Source organism: Tachypleus tridentatus, chromosome 4 (genome assembly GCF_004210375.1).
Source record: "Tachypleus tridentatus isolate NWPU-2018 chromosome 4, ASM421037v1, whole genome shotgun sequence".
In the NCBI taxonomy this organism is placed as follows: Eukaryota; Metazoa; Arthropoda; class Merostomata; order Xiphosura; family Limulidae; genus Tachypleus; species Tachypleus tridentatus.
The window spans coordinates 26,106,754-26,118,814 of NC_134828.1; the positions used below are offsets into that span (position 1 = coordinate 26,106,754).

General features: G+C 31.8%; 1 protein-coding gene across 1 annotated transcript; it reads left to right on the forward strand.

Annotated features, from left to right (window-relative positions):
- Positions 1–3,458: 3,458 nt before the first annotated feature.
- On the forward strand, positions 3,459–11,594 carry Alg2 (alpha-1,3/1,6-mannosyltransferase Alg2). The gene is given in 5 exon segments (XM_076497365.1): positions 3,459–3,479; positions 7,595–8,131; positions 9,013–9,213; positions 10,803–11,146; positions 11,148–11,594. Coding segments are annotated over 5 exon segments (1,242 nt in total). The 5' UTR covers positions 3,459–3,475; the 3' UTR covers positions 11,304–11,594.
- The last annotated feature ends 467 nt before the right edge of the window (positions 11,595–12,061 follow it).

A 12,061-nucleotide genomic window follows, 5' to 3' on the forward strand; every position in this document is an offset into this window, starting at 1 on the left:
ACTTTCTTTATAATTTCGTAAATTAATCTTTAAAAAGTTACAATTCTTAAATTAATAGGTTTGTTTCAAAAATTTGTTTTACTAACCAAATCATATAATCATTAAATTGCACTACCCTTCATTTGCTTTACGAATTTTTTGCCAGATGATTAAGGCATTCGACTCTTAATCTGAGGGACGCGGGTTCAAATTCCTGTCACGTCAAACATGCTCGCCCTTTCAGCCGTGGGGGCATTATAAACTGACGATCAATCCCATTATTCGTTGGTAAAAGAGGTGACGGTGGGTGGTGATGACTAGCTGTCTTCCCTCTAATCTTACATTGAAAAATTGGGGACGGCTAGCACAAATAGCCCTCGTGTAGCTTTGTGCGAAATTCAAAACAAACCAAAACCACGAATTTTTGCAATCGGAGAATTACAATTACAGTAACTGGTAAATTGTTTCAAAATGTTTTTATGGAATCATCAGTTCTCTAGGAGATTTGACAGATGAAAGTGCAACAACTCACTTTACACTCATCTTGTTTGTTTTGAATTTTCGCACAAAGCTACTCGAGGGCTATCTGCGCTAGCCGTCCCTAATTTACCAGAGTAAGACTAGAGGAAAGGCAGCTAGTCATCACCACCCACCGCCAACTCTTGGGCTACTCTTTTACCAACGAATAGTGGGATTGACCGTCACATTATAACGCCCCCACGGCTGAAAAGACGAGTTTATTTGGTGTGATGGGGATTTGAACCTGTGACCCTCGGATTACGAGTCTAACGTCTTAACACACTTGGCCATGCCGGGCCACTCATTTTCTTTCGTTCAAACTAAATAAATCATATTTTATGATTCACAAATACAGTGATGTATATATTTTTTTGTTCTTTACAACATAATTTAACTCAAGTACTGAATTTATTCCAAATACAATGTAAGAGAAATTTCGAATGGTAAGTTTGGTCTCGTTGTCAAGATGATTAATTCACTTTTTAAAGTTAAATGAATTAAATTTTCTTTGATATTTAAGTTTCAGGTCTAGTCAAACAAGTGCTATATTTGTCTGTTTCTTGACGGAAATGTAGCTACTATCTTTATCTAATATCCGAATAAATATAATAGCGCTGCTATTTGTACGTCCATCCACGTAACTACGTCGCAGGGTGTGGATGGATCTTTATCAGAATTAGTATGGATATTCATTAGGTCCATTCGAGATAACATATAGGCTTTCACCATTGCGTTTTGTAAGTTTTATGGGCGTTTTTACTGCTACTTATACCCCTATAGATGGATTTCACCACCACATTTGGTATGGAGGTTCTTTTGGTCCATGGAGAGGTACATGCAAATTTGCGGTTTACATTTTTAATGAGCTTTTTACAATTATATATACATAAAGGAAGCAACTTTTCCTGTCCTAGGATAATCTTTCATTAATCGTAAATTTATGTAACTTCTGTCTAGAGGCCAGGAGTTTCAGCTAGTAATAAATATGTTTAAAAGTTATGTTTTTAACGTTATAACTGAAATGTTCGCAAAAGGGCGATGAGAGTCTTAACTATGATTTAAAACGATAGGTTTAGAATGCCTATAAGTTCCATGGAATCTATATTATGAATATTAGATAGTTTATAAGTGTATAAAGTTGTTTCGAGAAGACAATATTTTGTTTTTAAGATAGAAAGTTGAATCAGTCTGTTTTTATGAAGTATTTAGAGTTGCGTTTGTTATCGCTCTTTTTAAGTTACTTTGTATGAGTAACTTTGTTTGTTTTACATGAGTTAACACCTATTATAACTTAGGCCTATAGTTATCTACAGTAGAGTACAGTTGTTCAAGCTTGTAGAAACGTTAAAGTAGAGAATATGTTATATCACTACAGTTAATGTGGACTAGATTTTGAATTTATTTTTTAATCTTAAAATAACCCGCCGACGAAAGAACAGCAGTATAATAATATAATTATACATTGCATTAAAATTATTATTATAACATACTTTTTCATTACTAATATCAAAAACCAATTAACTAATACTTTTAGAACCGGCCTTTTGGATGAGTGACATGTTTTCGCATAGGACGCCTACCGCAAAGGGAGCTAAAATCGACATTGCTATTAACAATTCTTGACAATTTTACAAAGGCACGGAATAGCATTCATACGGGCTACATTTTTGCCAGATTGGGTCTGAATACCTCCATTAGTCACTGTTATAATTGTTTCGAAAGTTTCAAGAAAATAATTGTTAAATAAATTAATCTTTTTTTTTTTTTTCAAAACACTTCTGCCTGTGAATAAAAAATTGTTTTACAATTATTATTATTTGTTCGAAAGTAAAGTGAACGTTTAGAACTGTTATTCTCCAGCAAATGTTATTCTTGAAAGAAATATACTCGTAATGGTGGTACCAATTTGTTTATTTTTACGTTAAAAATGTTTGCTGAGGGTTTTCGAAAGTAAAAATTAGTAGAGACTTCATTTGAAGAAAGCTATAACGTTACGAAGTTGCAAAGCGAAATCCACGACTTTATTTAAGTAATTTTTAATTGTAAAACTGATGCTGTAACTGTAATTACTCTAAATGTTTAATGAAAAAGTAATAAAGAATATGTAAATAAAAATAAAGTTTGAAATTAAAATTTATTTAATAATTGTCCCTGTTTCTACTAAAATTGAAATAATTTGGACTGTAATATAAATTGAGCTGTGTATCGTTAGTTATTAAATGGTTGACTCTTTTAACTATAAGGTAAAGTAGTTATAGTGCAGCTTTTTATGTTTTAAATTAAAAGTTTATTTAATGAAGTTGTATCTTGAAATCGGCACGTTTGTTACTTTTTGTATAAAATCGTAAACGTGACAGTATTAATAACGTTGAAGTACCGGTGTATGTTGTAGAATACAAACGTTATCTCTACAATGGGTCTATATTATAATAAAATATTACATCATATTGTTAACCAACATTATTCATTAATTTGTACATTAATTAATTTTAGGTTTTTATCTGCAGAAGTTAACATTTAACTGTTAATAAAGTGAAATTAATTACAATACCGATAATATTTTGCTCTTTTTGCGTGTGACTTGTAAAAAATATTGTGAACCTTGTAGCCTGTACTATACTATAATAAGGTGTAACTGTTATGTAGGTATACTGTAATTATTGTAGTGAAGAAAGACGTGTAACACGTATGTAATTTGGTGCATAAATAATATTGGAAAATGTCGGTAATTTTTAAGTTAAACTGAGGGTAACTTTAACTTGAGCACATTATGGTTCGATGCAATTGAAAGTGAAACGTATAATAAGATAGTTTTTTTCTGAGTTTAACTTGTAAGTGTAATTGAATCTTTTTCTAACGTTATAAGACACGTATTCATGAGGATGTAACTTAGATATATCTGTTTTAGTATTAAATGAGATTTTGAAGTTTGAGAGAAAAGATTCTTGTTGCAAAAAGGATACAGCCGTAACTTAAAATGGGTATAAGTATTTGAATAAGACATGGTTTCCCATCAGTGTATTGAATACAGATAGAAAATAAATTGTTTTAAAACAGCCAAAATTAAAATGTACAAAAAATTGAAAAAATCTAAAACATTTGTTATTTTTGCTTCTGTTTGTATTTATGTAGTATACATTTCTCTTTCATTAGAGAACATTGCTGAATAAGGTAAAATTAAGGTGAAGATAAAAAACAGTAAAATTGTACAAGTGGTCTCATTGTAAAGTATTTTCAGTTTATAGTTAAGAAACTGTAACTTGTTTAATGTGTAACAGATTTTCGTCGTATTAAATATGGTAACACATGTGAAATTAGGCAAGTCAGAATGATAATTCTGCCAAAAGAGATGACATAAAGTTTTTTGTTTTGGTGATAAGTTTATTGCTTTATAAGTTACTTTAGTTTATATACAGGGTGTTCAGAAAGTCACTGTGCACTTATATGTTTATTAACAGACAAAACTGCACAGTGACTTTCCGAACAACCTGTATATATATATATTTCATTTTTCACTGTCAAACTTTACTGAGCATCAGAAATGTTGTAAATGAAAATTATAAAAAAATACTTTGCTCAAGAACAGTTCCATTTGAAAATTCAGAAACATCCCAAAAACAACTAACAACATTTGTGAAGTTTTACATTGTCAATAAATATCCATTTTTGGAGGAATTGACCTACAGAGACAGGTTAAAGTGACAAAAACTTCTGATTTCTTTGTGCTGTATCCTGAATGTAAGAGGGCACATGTTCATAATTTAGATAAAACATGCTAGTGTCAAGTTCGATTGGCAAAATGATGAAGACCTTGAAGAACCAAATGTTCATTTGAAGAGCTCAGCAGTTAGTGGAACTTGATGATTAATCATTGAGCTCGTTAATCAGTTACAGTTAATTAATTATTCTCACATGAGATTGGACAGTTGAAATAACCAAAACAGTAATAATTGGAAACTATAGTTTTGATTATTTTTGTGACATTAATTAATGTAATCATAAGTTTGATTGATTGATTACTTTATGCAACACTAATCAGTGTAAATTATGTTTGTATATAATTAGTTATTTTGAATTATTTCTCCAACTTGAGTTCCTTGTTGTCCATATGTTATGATAAGTAAAAGATACAGCTAAATACAAGAGAAGTTTTAGTTAAGTAACGTATAAATTTTGAATAGCGAGAAGTAGTTATGTAGTTATACTTGAGAAGTAATCAACTAATTGTAGTAACTTTTGTTGTACAAACAATAGATTCTAACACTTAAAAACAACAGACCTAAACTATAGTCTTGTAACTTGCTGGCTCATTCCATGGTCTCCACTCTCTGTCGGTTTTATTTTATTAGCAGTCGGTAGAAATTGAAGCCTCATGTTATGCTGTAGTAGTTATCAATATTGAAAGCAGATCACTGACTTTTATATACATCTTAACGTTTCTCACCTAACACAAAATCTAGTTTATTTATAAAGCTTTGTTATGTGGTAGAGAACAGTGTGAAAAACCATAGGAAAATTAAGATATGCCTTTGTATGGTAAGTCAGACCGTTTGTCAAATTGATGAGACAAGCAAAGACCCCCTCCACGTTGGGTAGTGTTTATTATTATACATTCTCCAAATAAGGCATAACAACTATAAATATTGGTATTAAATGTCTGTATTTGCAAAGATCATTTTTAGAACATTTGTTTTAAACAGTTACTTGCAGCAAATTGTAAAGAACAGCCTCATAAAAGTTAATAATAGAAGACACTTACTCAGCCTCAACATGTACTCTATTCAGAACAGATGCATGTTAACATACAGACAACAAGGATCAGTTGATACATTGACACTGTCTTTGGGAAAAGTAAAAATATAAACCTTTTTATTTTATTTTTTTTGAAATTATTGATTCTACCCTTTAAACTTTTGTAAATTACCAGCTTTTACTACTGCTGGTGGCAAGTAATTTGATAAACCAGTCACCATGACTCATAACTTAGATTGTCCTGACTACAGTGTGGCTTGCCTTCTCCAAATTCACAGCCTGTTATCTGCAGAATATAGTGCACAGAAATCAGAGGTTTTTATCCAATTGATTCCCAAAATAAACTTGTAAGCTCCTACAAAATCACTCCTTTCTATTCTCAAGAAAAATAAATTAAGATTTTTTACTTGTATGAGACAATCCAAACATCACTGGAATCGTTTTGGTAGCCTTTCATTGTATCTCAGTTTTTCCATTGAATCGGTATCCTTCCCAAGATAAGAAGACCATAATTGTAAAGTCTCCCATGTGAGGTCTCCTTAATGATTTTTAGAGAGCTATGATAACTTCTGTTAGATAGCAAGCAGAAGTTATGTTATATCTTTGAAAAAAACATCTTGAAAAGGTTTAAATGTTTATTAATTGCAAACGATTTCTGGTGGTAATTTTTACAGTATTTTCTGTTCATGTTGCCATGTTTATGCTGATCCAAGTTGCAACTAGGAAGATGGCCAAAGAAGAATAAACTAGTTTATGTTTAGTTACACTTCATTATCCCAAGCTATTACTCAAAGTGTATAAATACATTGCAAAGCTTACTTTGACAATTTTTTACTTATAGTCACAGCCATTTGGGCCAAAATTTAATAGCCAACTGTGTATGCAATTTAAATTTAAATGTGAACAAACAATACATGAAAATAGTTAATAAATTATTCTTGTGTTTGTTTCAATGTTTTAATTAATTACTTTTTTTAAATAGAAGGTAAACAGTGTAATATTTTTAATTCCATTAAATAAATTTAGCTTATAAATGCTATCAGAAGTACATTTTAATAACAGTTAAAGTATTTTCTTCTTGTGGTACAGGTTTGTAGTTAGGTGTTGTTGTTATGTGATAGTTAATCCCACTTATTGTTAGTAAAGTGCAGCCAAGGAACTGGAATTAAATAATGTTGACTCTTTACCCTGTTGTCTGCCACTTTACATTTGGTATGCCTAGTGCAGGTAATAATATTCTCCACTTAAACATATGAAAGGCCTTATATTTGAAATAAATACCTTATTGCCAGATGTACAGTCTTCTGAGTAAAGTTTTTCAACATTATAAGATTTGGACTTTGAATTTCATTTTCTCAGTGCTGAAGCCAAGAGCACAAATATTTACAATTTTGTTGCCAGTTTTTACCAGTGATAATTTGTGTGTTAATCACACATTATGTCTAAACTCAGGGATTTTTATCTTTCTGAACAGAAGTTAATATTAATTTTTTATTTATAACTTTGGCATTTATGAGAATTAAACTAATCATTTCCTTGACTGTTCATGGAAGAACTAACAGTTAATGGGTCTTGACATCCAACTTTCATTTTGTGAAATGTACTCTTATTGACACATTCACCAGCTAACTTGATGTTACAACTTGATTAGCTGAATGAATGATCAGTAGTATGTTTACATGAAACCCCTTAGTAACAATATCAATAACTATGGCTGTCACAACAAAAGTATTAAACTGTGATTAATCCAGTAATTGAATGTCATTTAAAGGAACTAGTAGCAGTAAAACTGTAAACTATGACCAGTGGAATTTTAAGCTGTTTAACCTGTTCAGTGCTGTAGACGAGATAACTCGTCTAAGCCGATCAGTAACACAGTGTCACGGATGAGTTAATTCGTTCTCAATAATATCTAACTTCAACGCTAGATGTCAGCACCATACATTCATTTGACCTACTTACAAATTGTTTCACTTTTGATCTAAAATGGCGTAACGAAAAAGTTACAAAATGAAGAATCATTAGAGTTGTGTTGTAGCAGCTGAAACATTTGGCAGTCAACAGGTTAATGACACTTGTTTATTCATACACAATGGCAAATTTTATTGAAGATAAGTTCAATAATAGAAGTTAATAAATTAAATATTTAGCTGAATGTTGGATTTTCTTTTATCAAAAATAATTGTTTTTTTATTAATCAATAAAGTCATAAGATAGTAACAAATGTCAAAAGTGTTGACTGATGGGGAAGTACTGCTTTTCAGAGATTGTACAGTGAGAGATGTTTGAATTTTTTGTGCTTCATTTGTACTTTAATATAATAAATATATTTTTATTTGTACAGAAAGTTCTTACAGTGTTTTAATGTTAATGACTGCAGAGTGTAGAATGAAGGTTGTGTTTCTACATCCTGATTTGGGTATTGGTGGAGCCGAAAGACTCGTAGTAGATGCAGCATTAGCTCTGAAATCCCAAGGTCACGAAGTCAGTTTTGTCACTACTCATCATCATCCTGGTCACTGTTTTGAGGAAACCAAAGACGGAACTCTCACTGTGACGGTAGTTGGAGATTGGATGCCTCGGAGTTTGTTTGGTGCATGCTATGCCATGTGTGCCTACATTCGAATGATAATGGCAGCTTTTTACCTGGTGTTTTGTAGTGGTTTGAATCCCGATGTTATTTTCTGTGATCAGATTTCAGCTTGTATTCCTATACTTAAAATAAATAAGGCAAAGATTGTCTTTTATTGCCATTTTCCTGATCAGTTACTGAGCCAGAGACAAGGATGGTTGAAGAAACTCTACAGGGCTCCACTGGACTGGTTAGAAGAATGGACTACGGGAATGGCACATACTGTGTTGGTCAATAGTAAGTTTACAGGTAAGAACGTAACTCAAATTTTTTGTTTCTAGTGTATTAACTATTTTCTACTTGCTTTGCTTGGTAAAGTGAGAAGGTACTGTGAGCATCATGGCATTTAAGAATACTTGAATTTATATGAATAAAACAAAATAGAAAATTAGAACTCAACCAGGAAAGTAGCACATATATGTGCATAATATAAATATTTATGAAGAGAGTATTCTAATACAGTTGGACATTTAACTTGATATAATCAATTGTCTATAATCATCAGTTAGTGACACAATTAATTAATCAAACTGAGTACCAGTTGATTAATCAAAATACAATAAATTTATTAGCCATGAAAATAATCAGCCATTTGTCTCTGCCACTAAAGGTCATGTCTTCATGGTTGTGCGTGTTTGTCAGCAAGATTTTTTGAAAATGACTGAATTATCTGATCGAAAACTGACAGACATTTGGACTATGATCTAACTTAAACATGATCAGATTTTTTGGTAGTGAGGGTCATGAAAAAAAATCCAATCTGTTAACATCGGTACCAATTTATTAACATGAATTTTATTGCATATTCAGACAAAAATGATCAAATTTTGATGAAACTTGGTGGAAATGTGTAGATTATTATTTCTTATTGTCATTCCAAGAAGTGGCTCATGTCCATTGATGATGATGGGCTTGTGGACACATCTTTGTATTTTGTGAAAGCTGTATAATATCAGTGCTCTACTTAGTGTCCCTATAGTGTTCTGTCTTTGAGTTTAAACTTAAGTTTCAGTTTTTCATCATCTTTTTCTCATGGTGTCCCAATTGTGACAGTTTGTTTAACATGACAGTGATACACTGATCTGATGATATAGAATGCCAGTAAACAGTTCCTTATTTTCTTCTGCTAGCTGAAGTATTCCGCCAGACATTTCAAAGCCTTCAGAATGTTCAGCTTCAAGTTCTCTACCCATCACTAAATTTTTCAGCATTTGACTGTCCACTTGAAGGTGACCTGTCTGACCTTAACTTAAAGGGAGTCAGTTGGGTGTTTTTGTCAATTAACCGATATGAAAGAAAAAAGAATCTTGGGCTAGCCATTCAAGCTTTAGGTAATAATATTTTTAAGTAAATCAGTAGTTAATGTTACTTTCTGTACATATGTTTGACTATTATTGTTAAACCTAATCTGCTATGTAAGTTTTGATTATTATTCTTAGACCTAATGTTAAGTAATATTTGACTATTGTTGGGCCCAACTGTTTAGGTAACATTTGAATATTGTTGTTGAACCTAATCTGTTATGCAATGTTTGATTATTATTGTTAGACCTAATTTTAAGAAATATTTGACTATTGTTGGGCCTAATTGTTTAGGTAACATTTCACTACCATTGTTGGATTTAATGTTTAAGGTAACATTTCACTACCATTGTTGGATCTAATGTTTAAGGTAACATGTACAATAAGTTTTGGACCTATTTTGTTGACTGTACTGTATTTTTTAATTAACATTTTTAAATGCAGTTCTAAACTGGAAATTTATTTACATTTCTAACACTGGTAATAAAGGTTTTTTTCTCTGATGAGAATTGCAATGCTCTAAGGATATGTTATATTGAATACAAGCTGTAGCACTCATCCTTTGTCTGGGTTATGAACTTAAAAAAAAATGTATGGGTAGATGCTACGATAAATAACACAAAATTACAAATTTTCAAATAATTTATTTATAATAACATGTCACTTCAGTATTTATTATTACCTCACTAAAGAACACAATATATATGTACTTACAACATAGTTTACACTATGAGATGGTCAGGGTTACTTGGTGTAATAGAGAACAGTGAAAGTAGTGGCTGTGGGGTGCTTTCTATTACCCACCTTCAACAACCAGCTTCCTTATAGTGTTTTATGTGATTTAATCATTTAATGGTCACTGGCTGCAGAAGTGTGTTATGGGCTAAAGATGAAAGGTCACAATAGGAAGCTGGTATAACAAAAGAAGCAGCTATTCATATTAGACTTAGTTTATGCATTATTGAATTTTTACCTGACTCCTGGTGCTGGTGCACTCCGAGGCATTTAAGATGTTTGTGTGCCCTCTTCATACACTTTGTGTAAGTTGTGTTATAGACTATTCACTATTTTTGTGTAAGAGTGTGGCATCATTCATGAATCTAATTAACATATGTCAAGTGTAATAAATACTCAGTAACAGCAATCATGGGGGCGAGGAGATTGTTAGCCTCCACCTTAACAAGCCCATGTTTCAAACTATCATTCCACAAACCTTTTGGTTAAGATTGGTCCAGTGTCCTAGAAATAGTTAGAGAATGGACAAACAGATGGATGCAGATATTTGTGCTTTATATATACATATGCTTTCAGAGAGTTATTTGAAAAGTTGAAATAACATCTGTAGGGAATTTGGTATGTATATTAATATAACGTTTTTATAGGCAATCTGAGATATTTGTATTTAATTAATTTCATCTACATCTAATTACAGTTTTATAAATTCAAGTCACTTTGATTTGTATTGGATGTTGCTCTGGTCATGAGGTATAAACTATTTTGTTGTGACAATGTAGTGAGAATAAACTGAATACATTTTGTTATAAAATTATAGCAGTTTAGTGTATTGATATTAGATTAAGGAACACAAACTTAAAAGATCTTTGTGTTTTTGCTAACAGGTAGACTTCTGAGCATTTTGACACCTGATGTGGGAAAACAGGTGCATCTCATCATAGCTGGTGGGTGTGATGATCGAGTGAAGGAAAATCTTGAGGTTTTTAGGGAACTGCAGCAATTAGGAGAGGACTTAGGACTTACAGAATCTCTTAATTTCTTAAAATCACCTTCAGATAAACTGAAGCACTTATTACTTCACAGTTGTACAGCTGTTCTTTATACTCCAGAAAATGAACACTTTGGAATAGTTCCACTGGAAGCAATGTATATGTCAAGACCTGTGATTGCAGCCAATAGTGGAGGACCTCTAGAGACTGTCATTGATGGTGAAACAGGATTTCTGTGTCCCCCCCCATCCTGAAAACTTTGCAAGAGCCATGGAGAAGTATGTAAAAGATCGCAGTTTAGCTAGAGAAATGGGAGAAAATGGGAAAAATCATGTCAGACAACACTTTTCATTCCAGCATTTTGTAGAACAAATTTCAAGAGCTGTGTCAAAATAAGAAACAAGAATGGCAACGGTAACAAACACAACATTGAAAAAGTACTAAATTTTTCAAACTCTGTTAAAATATAGATGAAATTACCATACTTGATTATTACTTTATTGATAGTAAGTGTAATTTTGAATTATACAGAATTGGAAAATAACAGATGCTTCACGTTAACTACTTTTGTTTTTAAAGGTTAATGCACGTGTAAAAAATATAAGAGCTGTAACCTTATAGGCTTTCTATTATGTATGTATATATAACTAAGCTTTTGCAGAGAATAATAAATTAAAAATAAAAGAAGTGGAGATTTAATTACTGTTGAAGTTCATCATGCAAGTAATCATGATCCATGGATTATTTGCAGAGTGGGAGCAATTCCACCTACAGGGACTTTAACCAACAAGTAAAGAAGGATGCATCAAGCATATTAATAATAGTACCAGGCTGTGTAGGCTTATTTACGTTACAGTGGGGTAAGACAAGTTGATTTGTGTAAATTGGAATTTCAATGAACAAGACCTGGTTTGAGGATCTGAAAGACACAAAGAGTAAGATCTATTTTTCTAATCTGCCCCATGATTTTAAAGTGTTAGGTAATTGGCTGCTAGATACAGGGATTCAACTAACTCATCAGTTTAGAGTTTTTAAAAACTGAATAAACATGAGTTTAAAATCTGTTACAAATTGACAGAGTAAATTGGCATCAAAATATTAGATTGACTGCAGAGTTGCAACTGTTTTGTGATACGACAAACCTGGTTCAGATT